Here is a 20,976-nt window from a genome sequence, read left to right as displayed (position 1 = left end):
GTTCAGATGGTAGTAAACCAGTGATCTTTCATTTGGAGAGTAACAAATTCATGGAATGGTCTCCCTGGAAAGGTAGTAGTGGTAGTAGTAGTAGCAGAAACAGTAGATAAGTTTGAATTGAAATTGGATAGGTACCTCAAAGCATTAGGGCTAGTGAGGTATGGCGATATTGGCAGGGATCGTACCTGTAGCTGGGTAGGATGGGTGATTGTATCGACATGTCGTGATTGTGATGTTTGAGTGGGTCTTTGAAAGTGAATTGGTTATCTATGTTTGTTTTTTGTTTCCCCAACAACCACCTTCACCTCCCATTCCCACAAAAATAATCAGCCCACCCAATCAAATTTAGTGCATAAACATGGATTTAATTAACTAGCGGGCACTCCCACCCGAAGGCCATCACAAGAGTGTGTTTCTACCCAATAGACGTCACAAGAGTGTGTCACACGTCCTTCTCGGCCCAGCTTCGGTAGACAATGCGCCGTAGAATTGGTAATGCATTTTATAATTGTTGTCATTTTTGTAATAAATTTTATTGATCACAACATATCATACTCCATGCGATCGCAATCAAAGCGTGCAACACACTCTTGTGATGTTTATTGTGATGACATTTTTTTGTTGACACAAACTGTACCAATGGAAACAAAAACATGTTTATAAAACATTTCGTCATATTTATTATTTTATTATTTTCATCCTTAATGGTCTGTCTCCAGGCCGGAGTTCCCATCTTGGCCCACCTTTGAAAACATGAAGAACGACGCTGAGAAAAACGGGCACACCCCAATTGGTCAGTGCCGTGACCAATCAACGAGTGGAAAGAGGCGACATAGCTGCAGCCACACAACCTGTTTTTATTATCGTCGATGTTGTGTATGCAACGTACAGGCGCAATGGGCCAAATGGTCCTCTGACTCCAAATTTTTAACATGGTGGTTGTGGTTTGCTGTCAGCATTTATCACACCCTCTTGTCATTGTGTCCTTATATCAACTGTCATGGTCAAAAATATTGGCTTTTTTCAAATAACTCACAATTTTCTCTGAAAATAAGTTGAAATTGACAAAAGTATTTGGTCTCCACAATTCTTTATTTCACTGTTAATATTAGAGAACGTTTGTTTGTGATTCAGAACTTAATATATCCATTAAAATCAGAAAATTAAAAGAAATGGCATTGACAAAATTATTGACACCCTCGACTTAATATTTGGTATCAAAGCCTTTGGACAAAATAACGAGTCAAGCACTTCCTATATCCATGAATGAGCTTCCTTCACCTCTCTACTGGCAGTTTGTCCCACTCTTCTTGTACAAACTGCTCCAGTTCTCCCAGATTTGAAGGGTACCTTCTCCCAACTCCTGTTTTCAGATCTCCCCACAGGTGTTCAATGAGATTTCGATCTGAACTCATTGCTGACCACTTCAGAACAGTCCAGTGTTTTGTCTTGAACCATTCCTGGGTGCTTTTTTGAAGTGTGTTTGGGGTCATTGTCCTGCTCCTGCAAGACCCATGATAGTGGGGGCAGATAACAGCAATTTTTGAGAGGAATCATGCAAATGATGATACAAGCATCAAATTTGGCACATTTGTTCTCCAGGGGATTCTAATCAAATCTGCCTGATTGGCCATTTGAAAATCCAAATTTTGAAAAATTTGAAAACAAAAAAGTCAAGATCACGAATGAATGTTGGATGCTGGCTGAGATTGGTGAATGTTTCAGAAACACCATCAAAGACGTTCTAAGTCTGCCATGCAGTTTTATTCCCTTTACCGCGGAAGGCAGACACGACGTCGCATCCAGTGAACGCATGGAAGTATGGGATCCCTCTTGCTTTCTCAGGCCCTATTGCAGAAACTACCTCATGGACTGGAATCCATCGTGCCTTGGCTCCTTGGCCAAAGGCAATCCACATGTTCTCAAGACCTAGTTCCTGTAAGGATGGCAGTACAGATATTGCTATGACTCGTACATCCGTGTCATTAGCCTTAATGATAATGGACTTGCTACCATCTGTCGTTGCATCCCTGGCGTGTACAAATATTCGAGTGTCAGCTTCTTAATGACAACATGGAGACACAGCATCCAGTTACTTCCTTGTGTTGCTAATGGCATCTCCTTTTGTGACAATGACTGTGCTTGTCGTCTGTGCTTCACACATCTTTTCCGCAAGGAAATGAAACAGCTCAGTCTTGTTGCTGTCATCTCGAAGAAAGCTTCTCCAGTTACTTGGGGTCTTACTGGTTCCTGTCACTCTTCTTCTGATTCCTTGCCCCCTTCTTCTGATTCCTTGCCCCCTTTTCGACCTTGCCTCGGACTTCAGACTTGACTTCTTGTACACATCAAACACGACGTCCACCCTCTCGTACCTGGCACCATAGGGTTCCACCTTTGGGATGATGTCTTCTTTAGCATAGTCATCAAATATCTTTGAAGTGCGTGGAGGTAGGGCATTGATAAGTGCTGAGCCATCAATGATGACTGCATCTTCCCTTGGTTCTCTGTCTGGGATGTTCACTTGCGTTTCAAGAATTTCAGCCAGCTGTGACTTCAAAATTTTTTGAAGGTTTTAAAAAAATTTTTATTTTTCTAAATTTGTATTTTCAAATGGCCAATCAGGCAGATTTGATCAGAAAGCCCTGCAGAACAGAAATGCCAAATTTGATGCTTGTATCATAATTTGCACGATTTTTCTACTATCTACTACACTATGACCTTAGATGGACACCAAGCTTTCTGACACTGGGTTGAACATTGCGCTCTAAAATGCCTCCTTGGTAATCTCCTGATTTCATGATGCCATGCACATATTCAAGGTACCCAGTGTCAGAGGCAGCACAGCAACCCAAAAGCATCACTGAACCTCCTCCATGTTTGACTATAAAGGAAGGTGTTCTTTTCTTTGAAGGCTTCATTTTGTTTCCTCTAAACATGGAGATGATGTGCTTTACCAAAAAGCTCTAATTTTGTCTCATCTGGCCACAGGACTTTCTCCCAGAAGGATTTTGGCTTGTTAACCTCCGCCATCTTCGAAGATGGATGGAGGTTACTGTTTTCACCCCTTTTTGTTTGTTTGTTTGTTTGTTTGTTTGTTTGTTTGTGAACAGTATAAAGGAAAAACTCCTCGACAGATTTCGACGAAACTTGGTGGGGGGGGGGGTTAGGTATGGTCCAAGCATCATGCCATTAAATTTTGGACTTGGTCCCGCCCCCCCCCCCAAAAAAATTGTTAGAGAAATTTTTTGTTTTTTTTTTGCATTTCTACACGTTTTAAGTGATTTCCAATCCCCCCCCTCCAAAAATAGTTACCCCCCCCCCAAAATAAAATAGAGAAAAAATATTTTTTTTTTTTTGCATTCCTACATGTTTTAAGTTATTTCCAACCCCCCAAAAAATTGTTACCCCCCAAAAAATAGAGAAAATATATATATTTTTGCATATCTACATGTTTTAAGTGATTTCCAACCCCCCCCCAAAAAAAAATTGTTAGAGAAAAATAAAATTTTTGCAACTTTTTTTTCAACAAAATTTCGATTTCTTTTTTTTTGCATTTCTACATGTTTTAAGTGATTTCCAACCCCCCCCCCCCAAAAAACAATGTTGGAGAAAAGAACTATAACTCTGTCAGCACTGTTGAGATCATATTTAATTAATAAGATATAAGGTTCACTTGAGTGACGCAGCAGTATTGGCGGCGGAGGTTTTGCACTCTCCCGAGTGCTCCCCCTCTAGTTCAGATGTGTTTTGGCAAACTCCAGTCGGGCTTTCTTCCGTGTCTCTCTCAGCAGTGGGGTCCTTTTGGGTCTCTTACCATAGAATCCCCTGTCATTGAGTTGGCGACGGATGGTGCGAGTTGAAACTGTCATCCCTTGTGTTTGAAGGTCAGCTTGAATCTGTCTGGCAGTTGATCGTGGTGTTTTCTCCACCATTCAAACAATCCGTCGCTGCAGTCTTCGATCAAGTTTTCTCTTGCAGCCAGGTCCAGGGAGGTGGGTTACAGGCCATGGGTCTTAAACTTCCTGATAACATTGAGTACGGTGGACACAGGAACATCAAGATCTCTGGAGTGGACTTGTCTTGAGATTGTCCATGCTTGGCTACAATCTTGTCTGACCTCCTCAGGCAATTCTCTGGTTTTCCTTCTCTTCTCCATGCTCATTGTGGTACACGCGGCAACACAAAACTGCAGAATGACTCCTTTTCTCCATTCAAACTTGCTGAATGAGTGATTTTTATATTGCAGGCACGTACATTTCACCACAGGTGAGTTCAATTCCAAAGTAAAGGAGAATCACCTGTTTGAAATCTAATTATTCCTAGCAACTTCTAAAAGGTGCCAATAATATTGTCCGGGGCATTTTGGGAGCTCCATGTGGAATAAGCTAAGATTTAGTAGTTTTTTTTTCAGCTGTTTTTTTTTATTTTGTTCCACTGCAATCTCAAGAAATACATTTGTGGACAACAAAAGATTTTATAATTTCAACAATTTTCTGTAAGAAATGGTGCATCATTTGAAAAAAGTTCAAGGGTGCCAATATTTTGGCCATGACTGTTTATTTATATATTTCTCTTTTTCAGGTATCAAAGCTTCATTCTCAGTTGGAGTTTCAGAATGCTGAGTTGTTACATATCCGTGCTCAGTTACATGGTGTTTCAGCGAGAGAAGCCAATCTCAAACACAGGTCAGCGATGGCAATCATCTTTGTTTTGTGAAATGCTTGCATTATTTAATTTGTCCAACTTGTACGATTGTTATTTTTCTTTATCTCTACCCAATAGAGAGCACACAGGAAATGGCTCTGCATCAAAGAATAGCAGGTTATGTGAAATGGTCACCGACGAACCAACTGTGAAAAAAAGTATGAAACGCTCACAAGAGCAAGGTCAGTCAAAATGGCGGGGAAATGCAAATATTTAATGTTTGTATGCTTGGATTAAATCCAAACATTTGTCTCAAACTCAGAATGTTTGTGTGCACACCCCAGCAATACTGATTATAGGTTTTTAACTTCCTACACGAACTACACTCTGACACTTGGTACCTGCTCGCTTTATTTATTTATTTTCCTTGTATTTGTCCACATCAAGTTGAACACAAGAAAATCTAGGACAGAGGAAAAAAGGATTTCCAGCCTGTCATGCGGACGCACATTCAAAAAGACTTGCCTCTTCCTCCCCCTCCCCCTGCATCACATCTTTTCAACCCCTATCCATCCCCAATGCCACATCTCCTCGCTTCCCACCCTCTCCCTCATGCCGCGTCTCCTCATGCCACCCCCACCCCTCCCCCAACATGCTGCGTTTCCCCTGATTATGTTAAATCTAAAGTTCGTCATTGTTGGTATCTCAGCAAAGACAAAAGCTGCGGCCTTCTGTAAACCTCTGGTTTCCAGGTTTTGGATTTCAATGGAGGTATTGATGAACCGTGAGGGTTTGTCACACTTTTAACGACACCAAGAGCAATTAAAAACAAAATGTTTAATTTACACTGTCACTGTTTTCTCCAAATTGAAGGGTTCACGTGGTCATGAATATATACATAATCGAATCAACATTACATGGCCAAAAGTATGCGAACACCCCCTTCTAATTTTGTGGATTCATCTGTTTCAGCCACACCCATTGCTGACGGATGTATAAAATCAAGCACACAGCCATGTAATCTCCATAGACAAACATCGACAGTAGAATGGGCCGTAATGAAGAGCTCAGTGACTTTCAACGTGGCTCCGTCATAGGAAGCCACCTATCCAACAAGTCAGTTCAGCAAATTTCTGCCCTGCTAGAGCTGACCCCGTCAACTGTAATTGCTTTTATTGTGAAGTGGAAACGGCTAGGAGCAACAACAGCTCAGCCACAAAGTGGAAGGCTACACAAGCTCACAGAATGGGACCGCCGAGTGCTGAAGCCTGTAGCGTGGAAAAATCGTCTGTCTTCGGTTGCAACATTCACTACCGAGTTCCAAACTGCCTCTGGAAGAAACGTCAGCACAAGCACTGTTTCTCGAGAGCTTCTTGAAGTGGGTTTCCATGGCCGAGCAGCCGCACACAAGCCTAAGATCACCATGCGCAATGCCAAGCGTTGGCTGGAGTGGTGTAAAGCTCACCGCCATTGGACTCTGGAGCAGTGGAAACATGTTCTCTGGAGTGATCAATCACGTTTCACCATCTGGCAGTCCGACGGACGAATCAGGGTTTGGAGGATGCTAGGAGAACGCTACCTGCCCGAATGCATAGTGCCAACTGTAAAGTTTGTTGGAGGAGGAATAATTTGCTTACCTCAGCCAGTCTTCACCCATGGCCAACTGTACGTGGCATTTTTCTCAAGGATGGCCTCTTACAGATGTTGGAATCAAAATACTTGACACCGAGACCAAAGACAAACACCACGGGAAAATGGTCACACACAACGTCATCTTCCGTGAAGTTCTAGCATAAGGGGGTTTCAGGTTCAAAAACAGTTTTTGCATCATTTTGAAACGCTCGGCATGAAACATTTTGAATTTCTTTGGGTTCTTGCTTGTTATTACTATTATTATTATTATTATTATTATTATTACCACGAGCAGAGTACACGCCCTCCAGGCGATCTTGTTCCACATGTGCCTCACGTTCTTCTGACGCATCCCTTGACTTGGGCAGTGTATAAGTAACAGACTGCTGCCTCGATCGCTCCTGAAAAGAAAATAAACTGGGTTACCGGCATGAAGCGAAAGCATGCACACTGCTGATGTGCATACATAATACATTGTGGTTATATACACGACTGGTCGATTGTTTAAGAACACCCCCATTTTTCCAGTTTTTACTGAAATTTAAGCAGTTTAATGTTTCAATGTCCTCTGAAATTAAAGCATAGAACAAATAAACAATTGCAGATAAAAAAGAAATCATGGAATCGTTTTGTTGAACAAAATTTACTCTAAATATTTGACTCATCAAAGTAGCCACCTTTTGCAGATATAACAGCCGAACATACTCGTGGCATTTTTTCTACAATGGAAATCAAATATTGTTCGGGAAGTTCGTCCCAACACTGTTGCAGAAGTTCCCACAAATGTGTTGCACTTGTAGGTTGCTTTGCTTTCACCCTTCTGTCCAGTTAATCCCAAACTATGGGGTTTAAGTCTGGAGACTGCTGGTCATTCCATGATTTGAAGCCTACCGTCTTGTTCTTTTCTTCTGAGGTAGTTCTGACATAGCCTGGAGGTATGTTTTGGGTCGTTATCTTGCTGTAGGATGAACCCCTGATCAACTAGGCGTAGACCAGAGGGGATTGCATGGCGCTGCAAAATGCTGTGGTAGCCCTTTTGGTTCAGGGTGTCAGTCACTCTTTGCAAGTCGCCAACTCTGGATCCAGCAAAAGAGCCCCAGATCATCACGCTTCCTCCTCCATGTTTGACAGTTGGTGTCACACACTGAGGAACCATCCTTTCACCTACTCGACGGCGTACAAAAACCCTGCGTGATGAACGGAAGATTTCAAATTTTGATTCATCGGTCCATGAAACCTTCTTCCAGTTTTCAGTAGTCCACTGGTGGTGCTTCATGGCCCAGGCAAGCCTCTTTTTCTTATTTTGCCATCTTAGCAATGGCTTTCTTGCTGCCACTCGACCTGTCAAACCTGCAGCTCGAAGTCTTTTCTTCACAGTTGAAACTGAGACTTCCTTTCTTCGACCAGTGTGAAGCTGTGCTTGAAGCTGCCGTCCTGTGAGCCGCCTATCACGCAAGCCGTTGACTCTCAGAAACTAGTCTTCTGATTGTGTTGTGGCTTTGAGTCTGCCAGACTTCTTCCTGTCAGAGTTTCCTCCAGTTTCCAAGTGCCTTTTGATGGTGGAGGAAACTGCACTCACTGACACCTTGGCTTCCTTTGTCAATTGTCTTTTTCTCACTATTATGAGAACAATATACTATTTCCTGCAGTGCAATATTGTCCAAATAATGATTCAGAGGGTGTAGCAACACAGTCTGTTCCAACACTGCTTTTATACAGACAGAGGGTTTGTAACTAATCAACAAAGGTTGGGACACCTGCAGGAATTGTTTGCATCAACTTTCAAGGCTTAATTTACTTCCATTGCTGCAGAACAGCTGCAGTTGCTAACCCATTACTTCTTCCCTGAAAAGGGCCTTTTTTAACAACTCTGAAATTTACATTATTTTTCAGTTTTTGGGAACCTTAGCTTTTTTTTTTTACCCTCTGGCAGTTTACCGCTTGGCTTTATACCATTTCAGGTTATTCACTGGACTTGAACTGCTTAAATTTCAATAAAAACTGGAAAAATGGGGGTGTTCCAAAACTTTTGACCAGTAGTGTAGCTCAGATAATTCCAATTACACTGGGCCATAGGCTGACACCAGAGGCCAATACGTACTGCCGTCTTCGCAAGGCCCATGACGCTGATCGGCTCAAATCTTTACCTCCGTCACTGAAGGTGAAGGAGGTTATGTTTTCACCCCTCTGTTTGTTAATTGCCGGAATCCTTCGGATTTCGGCGATTATGTTGGTTGGTTGTGTGTGTCATTCTGTGTGTCTGTGTGTCTGTCTGTTTGTTAATTGCCGGAATCCTTCGGATTTCAGCAATTATGTTGGTCGGTTGTGTGTGTCATTCTGTGTTTGTCTGTTTGTGTGTTTGTTTACCCTGTAGCAGCCATACCGTTTCAGCGATCATGACCAAACTGGGTACAGACGTCGGCCATGGTCCAACTTAGACACTTGTCGTTCTTGGTGAATATAGGTCAAAAGTCAAGGTCACCGAAAAACCGATATTCTTATTTTCGCAATAACGTCCGCTAAAATGGTTGTATCGACTTCAAACCAAATCAAAATGTGCATCTTCCAATTCTGCATCCAACCATATGTCTCATTGTGGTGTCACACCAACACCCTTCTTAGCGGTCGGAGGTCGAATGTCAGGGGGGTCGGGTCAAAACTTTCAAATTGCGATAAAAACGCCATTTCATGTCCGATTGACTTCCAAGTCAGAGGGTGTTATGATCATGATCAAACTAAGTGCTATAACTCATTAAGCAGTAGCACTATCGACTTATAAGAACCAAATTGATTTCCAGGTTTTTGTTTTTTCAGAGATCATGGAGATATGACAAAGTTATTCCAGAAATTCCTTGCTCAACGAGTAATTTCATTTGTTACTTCCGAAATCTAAAGATTTCGTAAGTATATTGATCACTTCTGGACTCTGTTTGTGTGTTTGTAGGCACGATAACTCGAACGGAAGAAGCTACCAATGTCAAATTACACCACGTGATTCAGGAGCGTGATGGCTCGCGCTGATTAGATTTTGGTCAAAATCGGTCAAAGGTCAAGGTCACAGTGAGGTCAAACATCCAAAAAAAAGTTAAAACTCGAGAACGGAAGAAGCTACCAATGTCAAATTACACCACGTGATTCAGGAGCGTGATGGCTTGCGCTGATTAGATTTTGGTCAAAATCGGTCAAAGGTCACAGTGAGGTCAAACATCCAAAACATGATAACTCGAGAAAAGTTACCACAGGTATTGTTGACGGAGCGTGAGTTTGGAAGATCGAGGTAAGTTCGGTGGAATTTGTGTCAATTCATCGAGTTACGGCTGTTTTAAAAATTTCAGTGTTATAAAATAATATTAAATAATTCCGTGAATTCCTGTGGAGAAATGGAATATTTTTTTGCTTCGGTCGATGTTACGAGTTCGTTTTAACTTCAATTTTAATTTTGTCTTCGGTTTTTGCGATCGCTTCGGACGCTAAACTCTTGGTTGTCAAAATTCTGGTAAAAATCGGATGTTTTGGAGACGTTTTAAGGTTGTATAAAAATATTTCACCCGCCGCGTCACGACTCATCACGTGGCGAGGTTTTGCGTGTGCGCGCTGACGTCATCGCGCTCGCCCCGGCATCCTTTCGGGTTGGGGGTGGGGCATCGAGTGTGACCTTTACGTTACGTTAATCCGTGGTAACTCGAGAACGGAAGAAGCTACCAATGTCAAATTACACCACGTGATTCAGGAGGGTGATGACTATCGCTGATTAGATTTTGCTCAAAGGTCAAGGTCACAGTGAGGTCAAACATTCGATTTTTTTTTTTTGATGGTTTGGTACAGAATCATCGTAGAAACTTCTGGTTTGCGTCGCTACCTTCTCTAGAGACAGATTTTATGAGACAAGGTCGGAGGTCAAGTTGACGATTTCGTAAGTACCAGTCTATGACTGCTTGTTTGTTTGTCTGTCTGTTTGTTTGTGTGCAGGATATTTCAAAAAGTTGTAGACGGATCCGGATGAAATTTGGTGGACAGGTTGTGTGTGTGACAAGGACGAACTGATTAGATTTTAGTGAAGATCTGGATCTGGATCTGGCTACGAGAATTTTTAAAGTGATTCTTTACCATTGAGAGATTGAGCTAAATTAATGTATAGCATGATAATCTCAAAAAATTTGTGGACGGACTCGGACGAACTTGATGGATAGATTGGGTGTGTGACGAGGACGAATTTATTCGATTTTGGTGAAGATCCGAATCCGGATCTGGATACAATAATTATTTAATTTTCATAGTGATTCTTCACCATTGAGTGAAAGGGCCAAAAAACGATATATAATGCGATATCTCAAGTATTGAGCCCGAAATGTTCTCTTGAATCGAGCATTGCGTGACGGAGGCTTGCGGTCCACTGAGTGCCCTTCTCCATTGATACTTCATTGTTCTTTTAACAGTCGCTTAAGCTGTTTCACACTGAAGGGAAAACTTGTGGGGAGGGCATGACTATTGTGAATATGACAGGTCCGAAGATGCATTCGGCTTGGTGTAGCACCAACATGGCAGAGGAATGATTGCATTTTTCAGGTTGCAATTGTGAATGGCGTCAGGCCAGCTGTTCAACCAATGGGTATAGAACAGACATGTAAACATGTAAACTCCATTATATACATATATATAAGGGTGGTCCAAAAACAGCAAAAAAATAAAATAAAATTCAGATGTTGTCTCCACAAGCCTTAAATTATTCCACTATGATTCAATAATGCGCATAAAAAAATTTACGTTGATCGGAGGTGATTTGGAGGTCGCTCCATATGATGACTTTTAGTTTCATGAGTTGGTTAAATTAGGGTATGGTCAGGTACGATTACGGGTACTTCTGGATGTCCGAGGTTGAAATGGAGTGCATTTTCGAACTCTATGGGGTCGATTTACTTTAAGAAATGACTGCACCGACATTGAATTCACTACCATTTCGAAAATATGACCGAAAACAAGATTTATCATTACTGGAGTTGAGTAACTAATCCTGCTCATTTCGATATTTTCTGATCTATAATTAATTTGTTGTCCGTCTTAACATTTCTTAGAGTAAATCGACCCCACTGAGTTCGAAAATGCAGTCCATTTTCACCGAGGACGTTCAGAAGTGTACAGATTCGCTTCTCACCATACCCTAATTTTTCAATCAATGGAATTACAAACTATTAGAATATTTCGTCTCATTTACCAAATACCACTATCATCTCTGCCTCTATTGCTGTCTCCACTCCCACCTGAACTTATTTCTAGCCGGCCCAACATCCAGTGTTGTAGATTCAATGATTCACGAAAAATATGTTAGTTATTTATTTAGTTATCATTATATTAAATTAGGGTATGGTGAGATGCGAATCCGTACACTTCTGAACTTCCTAGGTGAAAATGGACTGCATTTTTGAACTCAGTGGGGTCGATTTACTCTTAAGAAATGTTTAGACGGACAACAAATTAATTATAGATCAGAAAATATCGAAATGAGTAGGATTAGTTACTCAACTCCAGTAATGATAAATCTTGTTTTTGGTCATATTTTCGAAATGGTAGTGAATTCAATGTCTATGCAGTCATTTCTTAAAGTAAATCGACCCCATAGAGTTCGAAAATGCACTCCATTTCCACCTCGGACATCCAGAAGTACCCGTAATCGTACCTGACCATATCCTAATTTATTCAAGTCACGAGCATAACCCGCGCTCTGCGCAACATGTTGGGGTGGGTGTGTTTGAAAAAGGAACTGATGCAGAGTATCAGTAGTAATTTTACTTTAATGCAGTAAGTGGAATACGATTTCACTGTTTCAGAACCATTTTATTTACTTTTTTTTTTGTACCATGCACCTCATATGGTCTTTGAGATAATGTCAGCCGAATATCACGTTACTCGAGCGCAGAACAAAGTCAAAGATAGCGCGACACGAAACCACAAACTCGGAAATAATATATAAGATGAGACTAAAAGTCGTCATATGGAGCAACCTCTAAATCACCTCCGATCAAGCTAAAAAAATTATGCGCGTTATTGTACCATATTAGAATAATTTTAAGCTTGTGGAGCAACATTCTATTTTTTCGACTTTTTTGGACCTCCCATATATATATATATATATATATATCTATATATAAATATATATATATATATATATATATATATATATATATATATATATATATATATATATATATATATATATATATATATATATATATATATATATATATATATATATATCGACCAGTGTTGTCTTTTTATTCTTGTTGGTATTTGTGGTCTTCACTTCCTGTCTCTTCATATGGTTCCTGCTTTGTCTCTTTCTTCAGATGGTGAAAGTCAACAGAAACGGAAATCTACCCCGATTCTCCAGCTGTACAGACAACTGTCATTACCTTGTCCCAAAATGAAAGGTACAAGTTGTTTATTTATGTGTTTGTTTGTTTGTTTACTTACTTTTTTATAAATTGCCTCTATTTAAACTCATTCTTTCCTCCTCATCCCCCTTACTTTGTTACCCTCTACGTTTTTCCACAACCCTTGTTCAGCCTGCTTGCTTCATCCTTCGTAAGACTTCATCTGAGTGACCTCTTGCTCTGTTGCTCGTTTTGTTTGCATGAAAAATAACAATTTTAATCAAAGGCTTGGTTATCTCGGAGCACTCACACTCAATGTGCAGATAATCATGCTCTTTTGACGCACCTGAATGTGATCCATAAACATTTCAAGCTGTTTTAAAGAAGCATCCTTGTTTGAAGAATGTTTTGTTAATATCCGAATAACACTTCCTTTTTGACGGGTAAAAATTTGTAAAGCAATTCATTTTCCACAATTTAACAAACACCTAGACCTGTTATCAATTTTATCAAAATATGAATATCAAATGGCATTTCATTGTTGTTTTCCCATCAGGTACATTGCTTGAATCCCTGCTGAGAGACCCCAATCCCCATTTGTATCCCAAATCTCACCACCATGAGGATCCAGCCCCTCCACGTGGCCTCCTCACTTTGCTGACTCCAGCACGATCTTGTGGAGCCATCTACCCACAAAGGTGAACCTGTGACTGCATTTGATTTCCCTTCTCTTTTCCTTCATGGGTGAACGTAGCATCGACAACAGACCATTCAATAAGGAAACTTCCGTGACTTCATGTGTTTGTTTTATCTGCCATTTTAGGTAAAATATGAGGAGGATGTTGGGTTCACCAGGTGACTTTGACAAACAACTTTATTGATATAAAACAAATTGTACAAACAACGAACAGCTCGGTTTTCACTATGATATGTAATAACAGATTCATGAAAGGCAGAAGGATATAATTTTATATTCAGCACAGCCAAATGGATCAGAATGATGTAACAACATTAAACCAGGTGTGTGGCATGAATGATATTGAAATGCAAAATGTATAGAAACCAAAAAGCAAAATCGATGTTGTCAGGTAAGTCAAATGGATATTGCAATGGACAACTAATCTTCACGTTTGTTTTATTTCCAGTGATACGGATGTTAGTCAGGCAAGGCCAGATTAGATCTGTGACTTGCTGCAGGTATCATGTAAACCTGTACTAACCTGCTCCATGGTCGGGTTGTTGGCGACTAAACCGTCTCCCCCACCAGGTTTTTTGGTGAGGAAAGTGTTTGGATATGGACACCCAGCAGGATTAAAAACAAAACATGTCAAAGGGCGGAGGAGCTCCTTGTGAGCCAACGGCCATCCATATCGAGTGCCCAACTGTGTCTGCGGACGTCCTCCTGCAGTTGGGTTCCTTCTTATTAGGAGGTTGGTGGCAGGATTTGCACTCCAGCCACCGTAAAACCCTTCATTCCGCAAAACACAAAAACACAAAAAAAATCTGAAAACCCACTCCGTGGGAGTACCTCCCGTGCAGCTTCCCTTCGCAGGGCAGCTCACCGGATGACGTGATTGGGGCAAAGCCTTGGGGCCCCCAATCTTTAATGAAAGGAGGGAAACCACGGGGTAACATCCCTGGGTCAGATTGCAGGAGTGTGTGTCGGAGTGGTGCTGAGGTGTCGTCCACCAGACGGTGGTCTCCTTGGGTTAACCTGAAGCGGTCCCTTCGGGTGGGTGCCTGGAATGTCTGATCCCGAAGAGAGATCATCTGTCTCTGTTGTCATCTGAGCTCAAGCGTTTGGACATCGGGATTGCAGCTCTCTCTGAGGTTCGGAGACCGGATTGCGGTGAGATCATGGTGGGTGGTTACACCTACTATTGGTCTGGTCGCTTTGATGGTTACCATTCCCAAGGAGTTGCTGTAGCTGTGTCCAATAAGCTGACTCCAATGATAATTGAGGTAATACCAGTCAACGAACGTATTATGGGACTAAGGATTCATCACTCCTGAGGTGTCATTTCCCTGGTCTCTGTTTATGCTCCGACTGAGGCAAGTGATCTCACCGTGAAGGATGCATTCCACGCCACGCTCGAGTCTGTGGTTGATCATTGCCCCAGATGAGATACACTTCTAGTCTTGGGGGATTTCAATGCATCGGCTAGAACTGATAGGGATGGTTATGAGACATGTGTTGGTCCCCATGGGTCAGGAACTATGAACCAGAATAGCACTAAGTTCCTTGACTTTGCAAGAAGTCATGGACTTAAGGTGGCCGATTCATAGTTTCAGTGCCCACAAGCTCATCACTGGACTTGATATTCCAACGCTGGCGGTGTGGCAAAGGAGATTGACCACATCCTCGTTGATGGTCGCTGGAGGATGTCCAGAACTGCAGGGTCTACCGGAGTGCTCAGTTCCTCAATACTGACCACCGGCTTGTTGTAGCAACTCTGAAGTTGCACCTTAAATCCAGGAGAATGGTACCATCCCAGCCTAGGCTGGATGTTGGCAAGCCCAAGGATGAGAGGGTAGCTGAGGAGTTTGCGAACAGGTTGAGTGGAGATTTGGGGGGTTCTGGGTGTTTTGGGAGGTCCTGAAGAGTTGTGGAGTGCCTTCAAGACCACCGTCCTTGATGTTGCCGGTGGATGTCTTGGAACTCACCGTACGTCAAAGAAGAATTTTGTGTCTCAAGGGACACTGGATACCATTGACCAGAGTCGCAGGGCCAGGCTGAAAGGCAGAGCTGAGCTGTTCCAGGGAGCTGAGGCGTAAAACTGTACATGCGCTAAGGGTGGACAAGGAGGCCTATGTGCGAGGAATCTGTGAGGGGGTAGAGCATCACCTGTGGACAGGTGATGCTCGTCCCGCTTACAGGGGAATTCGCACATTGTGTTCATCCAAGCCCATCCCTCGGTGTACTGCAGTTAGAGCAGAGGATGGTAGGCTCTTGACAGAGGAGTCCGAAGTGAAGGCCCGCTGGGCAGGTTACTTTGAGCAGTTCTACCAGGCTGATCCACCAGCTGTCGAGTTGGACGTCAGGGGTGTTACAATCCATGTTGCTGACCCTCCAATCAACTGTGGTCCACCTTCACTCGTGGAAATACAGGCTGCGGTGAACCGGTTGAAACGGGGTAAAGCTCCAGGGATCTTTGGAATCCTTGCTGAACTTTTCAAGGCTGGTGGAAATGCTGTACTCGTGTCGTTGCATGCAGTTCTGTGCTCTGCCTGGAACACAGGCATCATCCCAACTGACTGGAAGAGGGGCCTTGTTGGCCCTCTCTGGAAAGGGAAGGGTGATCGCCAAGACTGCAGCAACTACCGAGGGGTGACGCTGCTCTCAGTGCCGGGCAAGGTCTTTGCTCGGATAATTATTGATAGGGTTCGCCACCATCTGCTTGAGCACCAGCGTCCAGAGCAGTCAGGCTTTACACCAAAGAGGTCAACGATTGACCGTATCCTTGCTCTTCGGGTCATCACCGAACGCAGACGATGGTTTCGACAGGGGTTGCTTGCAGCTGATGTTGATCTCTGTAAAGCATTTGATTCAGCGAATCGGGATGCCCTCTGGAGGAGTCGAGGTCATTGTGGGGTGCCACCACAACTGATCGATCTGGTACTGAGAGTGCTCTGAAATCTGGTACCATCTCCGACTTATTTCCAATTGTTACTGGAGTTCGTCAGGGGTGTGTACTGGCCCCCACACTTTTCAGCGCTTGTATGGACTGGATTCTCGGGACGATGTCAGAGAGATCAAGCTGCGGTGCATCGTTTGGGAATGTCAAGATCTCTGACCTTGATTTCGCAGATGATGCAGTCATATCTGCGGAGACTTTAGATATCCTTGTGGGAGCCCTCGAGATGCTGAATGAGAGTCTGAGCCGCTGGGATTACGGGTTTCCTTGGTCAAAACTAAGATCCAGGCTTTCAATGACATCTTGGATGCTGCTATCCTGTCTGTACCTGTTTGTGGTGAGGATGTTAAAGTCGTCGAGAGATTCACTAACCTTGGCAATGATATTCATGTCTCTGCTGGCTGTGAGTCAGAGGTCAATAGACGTCTGGGTCGGGCCTGGGGACTCATGGATTCATTGGATAATGGGGTGTGGCGCTGCCGGTACCTGTGCGGGAGGATGAAAGTCCGAGTCTTCAGGGCCTTGGTGCTTCTAGTCTTGCTCTATGGATGCAAGACTTGGACTCTGACCAAGGATCTGAGACGGAGACTTAATTCCTTTGGTACCAGGTCTCTTCGGAGAATCCTTGGCTATCGCTGGTCGGACTTTGTGTCCAACCAGCGGTTGCTGAGAGAGACTCAAATGAGATTTGTTACCTGCATAGTCTGTGAGCGTCAGCTGCGGCTGTATGGACATGTGGCTCATTTTCCTGACGCTGATCCTGCTCACCAGATTCTCTCAGCAAGGAAGTCTCCTGAGTGGAGGAGGCCAATGGGCCGACCACGTGTCTCGTGGTTGCAGCAGGTTGATCGGCATCTCAAGGAGATGTGGATGGGCCAGGCATCTGCCTGGGGGATGGCCAGACAGAGGCCCTTGGAGTACCGGCAGAAAGTGGACGCAGCGACGCGCTGCTCTGGTGCATGCTCCCATACCTGACCTGACCTGATACGGATCTCGAGTCCAGAATTGGTTTGGTGTCGGAATCTGCCAATTGCAGTCGAGTGATGCCTCCTCCCTCTCTGTGGTTGGTACGTACTGGAACACTATGCCCGCACAGCCGTGGATGAAGAGCACCGGTGGTCTGAATGTTCGACCTCAGTTTTCTCTTACTGGGCAGCTGTGCGAGTTGGTGGTTCCCTTCATGTTTTTTAATTGTAGATCTTCCCAAGGACAACCAGTTTTTAGAAATTGAAGATTAAACCTCTTTATGATTGGGTTTATTATCCCGCCCCCCAGAGGGAGGGAGCAGGATATTGTAATCGTCCAGTTTGTTTGTCTGTTTGTTGGCTAGTCGATCTCGTCTACCCTTATTATCAGTATTTCCGTCGATATGTTTGTTTGTCTGTCTGTTGGGTAGTCGATATAGTCTACCCTCATTATCAGTATTTCCATCGATATGTTTGTCTGTCTGTCTGTTGGGTAGTCGATGTAGTCGGAAAAATATTTTTTTTTGAGATTTTTTTTTTCTACCCTTATTATCAGTATATCTGTCGATATGTTTGTTGGGTAGTCGATCCAGTCGAAAAAAAAAAAATTTGGATCTTCCCTTATTATCAGTATTTCCGTCAATATGTTTGTCTGTCTGTCTGTCTGTCTGTTCGGTCCAGTGCTCCGTTAATACAATGGTGATTTCGATGAAACTTGGTTGGTGGGTTCATACCATGACCTCGTTGTGTGCAAATGAGAACCGTTGCTATGGACACCACCGTTGCCTCGCAACGGGACTTTGAAGTTTTTGAAAAATCATAAAAAAATTTATTTTTTTCGAAAATCAAAAATCGGGCCACGAGCGACTGTGGGCAGTTCATTCAGCCATATTGTCAAAAATTTCCAGTCAGATCCTATGAAAACTGTCGGAGAAGATAGACTTTTAATGAACCCTGGTGGAAAACAATAAAAAAAACAAAGTTCGTTATATCTCAGAGACTATGAGTCAGATATACATGAAACTGGTATGGTAGGTTCATGGTATGGCCTAGTTATGTGTGAGAAAGAACCGTTGCTATGGACCCCTCCGTTACCTAGCCAACGGCTGAAAAACTTCTAAATGTGGGGGTATTATAACGAAAAAACAATCTGCAGCATTAACCCTTGAAGCTAGAATCATGAATTTTCTTGTACTTAATCCTCAGGTCATTCCCCATCGAACGGGCCCATCGCGTCAGGTTATATTGGGTAGTCGACTACCCATGTCCGCCTACCGGCTTGTTTGTCTGTCTGTCTGTCTGTTAGCAACTTTACGGCAAAACGACTTTCACAAACACTATCAAATTTAATCCACAGGTGGGCAATGAACCTTGGATGACCCCATTAACCTTTGGGTCCAATTGGATCAAAGGTCAAGGTCACGAAAAGATCAAAATCGTTTTTCGCTCATAACTTCGTCAAAAATGATCTGATTTCCTTCAAACTAAGCTTATAGTGAACCTTATTCTATTTGTCACTTATAATCCTTCCCATTCCTACAGTGATAAATGCATATTTGTGAAGATCGGTAGGGTCCGAAGTTTTGGGGGTCGTGGTCATCGGTCAAAATTACATATTTTCCATTATAAGTCAAAAAAGGTTAGGAATATGCGTGTTTCCTATGGAAGACATATATCAAGTCCTTTCTTGGCTTTCATTTGACAACATGACCTTTGACCTTACGTGGCCTTGAAAGGTCAAAATCATTTTACGGTCATAACTTCATCAAAAATTGTTTAATTGACTTCAAACTAAGACTAAAATATTCCTTATTCTCTTCCTTATAATCAACATTCAGGTTAAGGATGTATCAAATTTAAATTTGATCCCCAAAATAACTTTATGCCTTAAATGGGTGGGATTTGTTGTGCTTGGCACCACTTGTTACTTTTATTTCTTCTTTTGTTTTTTTACTTTTTCACTCCCTATCCCTCCAGGCCTTTGTCAACAAGAATGATCTTCAACCTTAGTCCTAATGAACTCAAAAGCCTTGACACAGCATTGGACCGTGCTGCCTTTGGCATAGCTCGACTGCCTCCTGCATATCCTCTGCCAGGCGAGCCAGCCAATGCCATTGGTTGTGATGACTTCCTTCCTATTGTTGCATTGAAACTAAACGAATACTTGCGCACACTCCAACATTTGGCAGAGCTTGAAGAAGAAAGAGCCAAATTGTTGAAGTTTTCATTGGAACAAAGTGGGCAACTCATATCCATTGAAGGGCAGGCTTTGGCCGGGCTGCACACACTCGGTGTCCTGCTCACTCATGCACCAAAGTCAATTGCTGAGAAAATGCTTAACACAGTTGGCATTGATTTTGGAGCAGAGTTACAAAAATCCAATCCCCAATCCATGTTACAAACACTTGTGTCGATGTTGATCCTCTTGTTGAACATGGGTGATGCATCAACATTAAGTGAAAGGATGGAAGGTCATCATGGAGAAATTGTTCGGAGAGCACTCGGGATCCTGGCTCAGCTGGCAGATGCAGTTGCAAATTCACACCAAAGGTAGGTACTCTGCACATTACATTCTCACCTTCTTAAAGGGGAACCCAAATATTTTTTTGCCAATCAACAAAGTGCCAGACAAGGTCCAAGAATGTGGATTTTTGATTTTGCCAGTGATGCCACACCTGGAACCCACCTTGATCCAAATGGCGGCTTACAGAGAAATGGTGTATTTTGAGCTCGGATTCTGATGCTGATTCCACCATCATGAACAACTCTGAAGGTTCTGTTGTTGAAACTGATCAGTGGGATTTTGAAGAAATGATTGGAGACAAAATTTGTGATCGAAACGCTTTTGGGGGAATTATGGAGCCGTATCGTTTCGAGCCTTATGTGAGAGATTCAGACAAAGTTGGCGACAATGGAAGTGTTGATGAAGATGAAAATTCCGGTCGCAGGTTCACTACAGATTGGTCGGTTTTGTTTTTATGTTCAATTGACAGTTTATGAGGGATTTTGATTTTATTGATAAATCTGTTTTATTACTCCAGCAGAAACACGGCACAGCACGGCAAGACACTGCACAACACGGCACCGACACCGTGCCCAGGCACACTCGGACACCGCCAACGAAATGGATGACGAAGGCTTTGTCCCACCATTGTAGGCTGACCAGTTGTCCTGTATGTTATGGGATCGTCCCATATTCTCTCCTGGGATACCATTTGTGTCCGTGCCATACTGTGCCATGTCCGTGCTGTACTGTCGTGTCGATGTGCAGGGGGGAGTGTTGCTGTTGTGGTTGTGGTATTGTGTGGGTGGTGGCGAGGTGAGGTGAGGTGTTTGATTCACAGCTCAAATAGCCCATGCACATGTGCTGGTAGCTCGGTAGAGATGGTGTTCTCCCATTTACAAGATCTAGCCATCTCTGTTGTTTCATAACGTGCTCGGTAACATGTTCTGAGCACAAAAGTGAACATTTTCTCAGCCCGACCCACACTCGGGTATTTCAGACAAACCTTGTCCAATTTTTTGATTTTTGGCAAACTTCGGGCCTTTGGTGGAGGATGAAACGATCTCGGTTTGTATTACTATACCAGCACCAAGGACGCGTCAACTCGGCATATTTGTGGAAAATCTAAGATTATTTGCCGATCTAAGTTGAATCGTACCGTGATGGAATCCGTACACAGTACATATAGCGTGGTCAACTCCCGGGTGTGACTCACGGCTCAGCGCGAA

General features: G+C 42.9%; 1 protein-coding gene across 2 annotated transcripts in view; it reads left to right on the top strand.

Moving 5' to 3' along the window:
* Nucleotides 1–20,976, top strand: part of ATRIP (ATR interacting protein) — a 48,914-nt gene that overhangs the window by 8,814 nt on the left and 19,124 nt on the right. For both annotated transcript variants that reach the window (XM_085850795.1, XM_085850794.1), the window contains exons 4-8: nucleotides 4,582–4,685; nucleotides 4,783–4,886; nucleotides 12,618–12,701; nucleotides 13,201–13,342; nucleotides 19,222–19,794. In XM_085850795.1, coding sequence (XP_085706921.1) covers nucleotides 4,582–4,685; nucleotides 4,783–4,886; nucleotides 12,618–12,701; nucleotides 13,201–13,342; nucleotides 19,222–19,794 — 1,007 coding nt within the window. The remainder of the gene's footprint in view (nucleotides 1–4,581; nucleotides 4,686–4,782; nucleotides 4,887–12,617; nucleotides 12,702–13,200; nucleotides 13,343–19,221; nucleotides 19,795–20,976) is intronic.

This window comes from Eptatretus burgeri, chromosome 13 (assembly GCF_056783735.1).
Source record: "Eptatretus burgeri isolate ZD-2024b chromosome 13, Ebu_testis_v1, whole genome shotgun sequence".
NCBI lineage: Eukaryota > Metazoa > Chordata > Myxini > Myxiniformes > Myxinidae > Eptatretus > Eptatretus burgeri.
The sequence above is the reverse complement of the archived record's forward strand: the minus strand, read 5'-3'. Positions and strand labels throughout refer to the sequence as shown.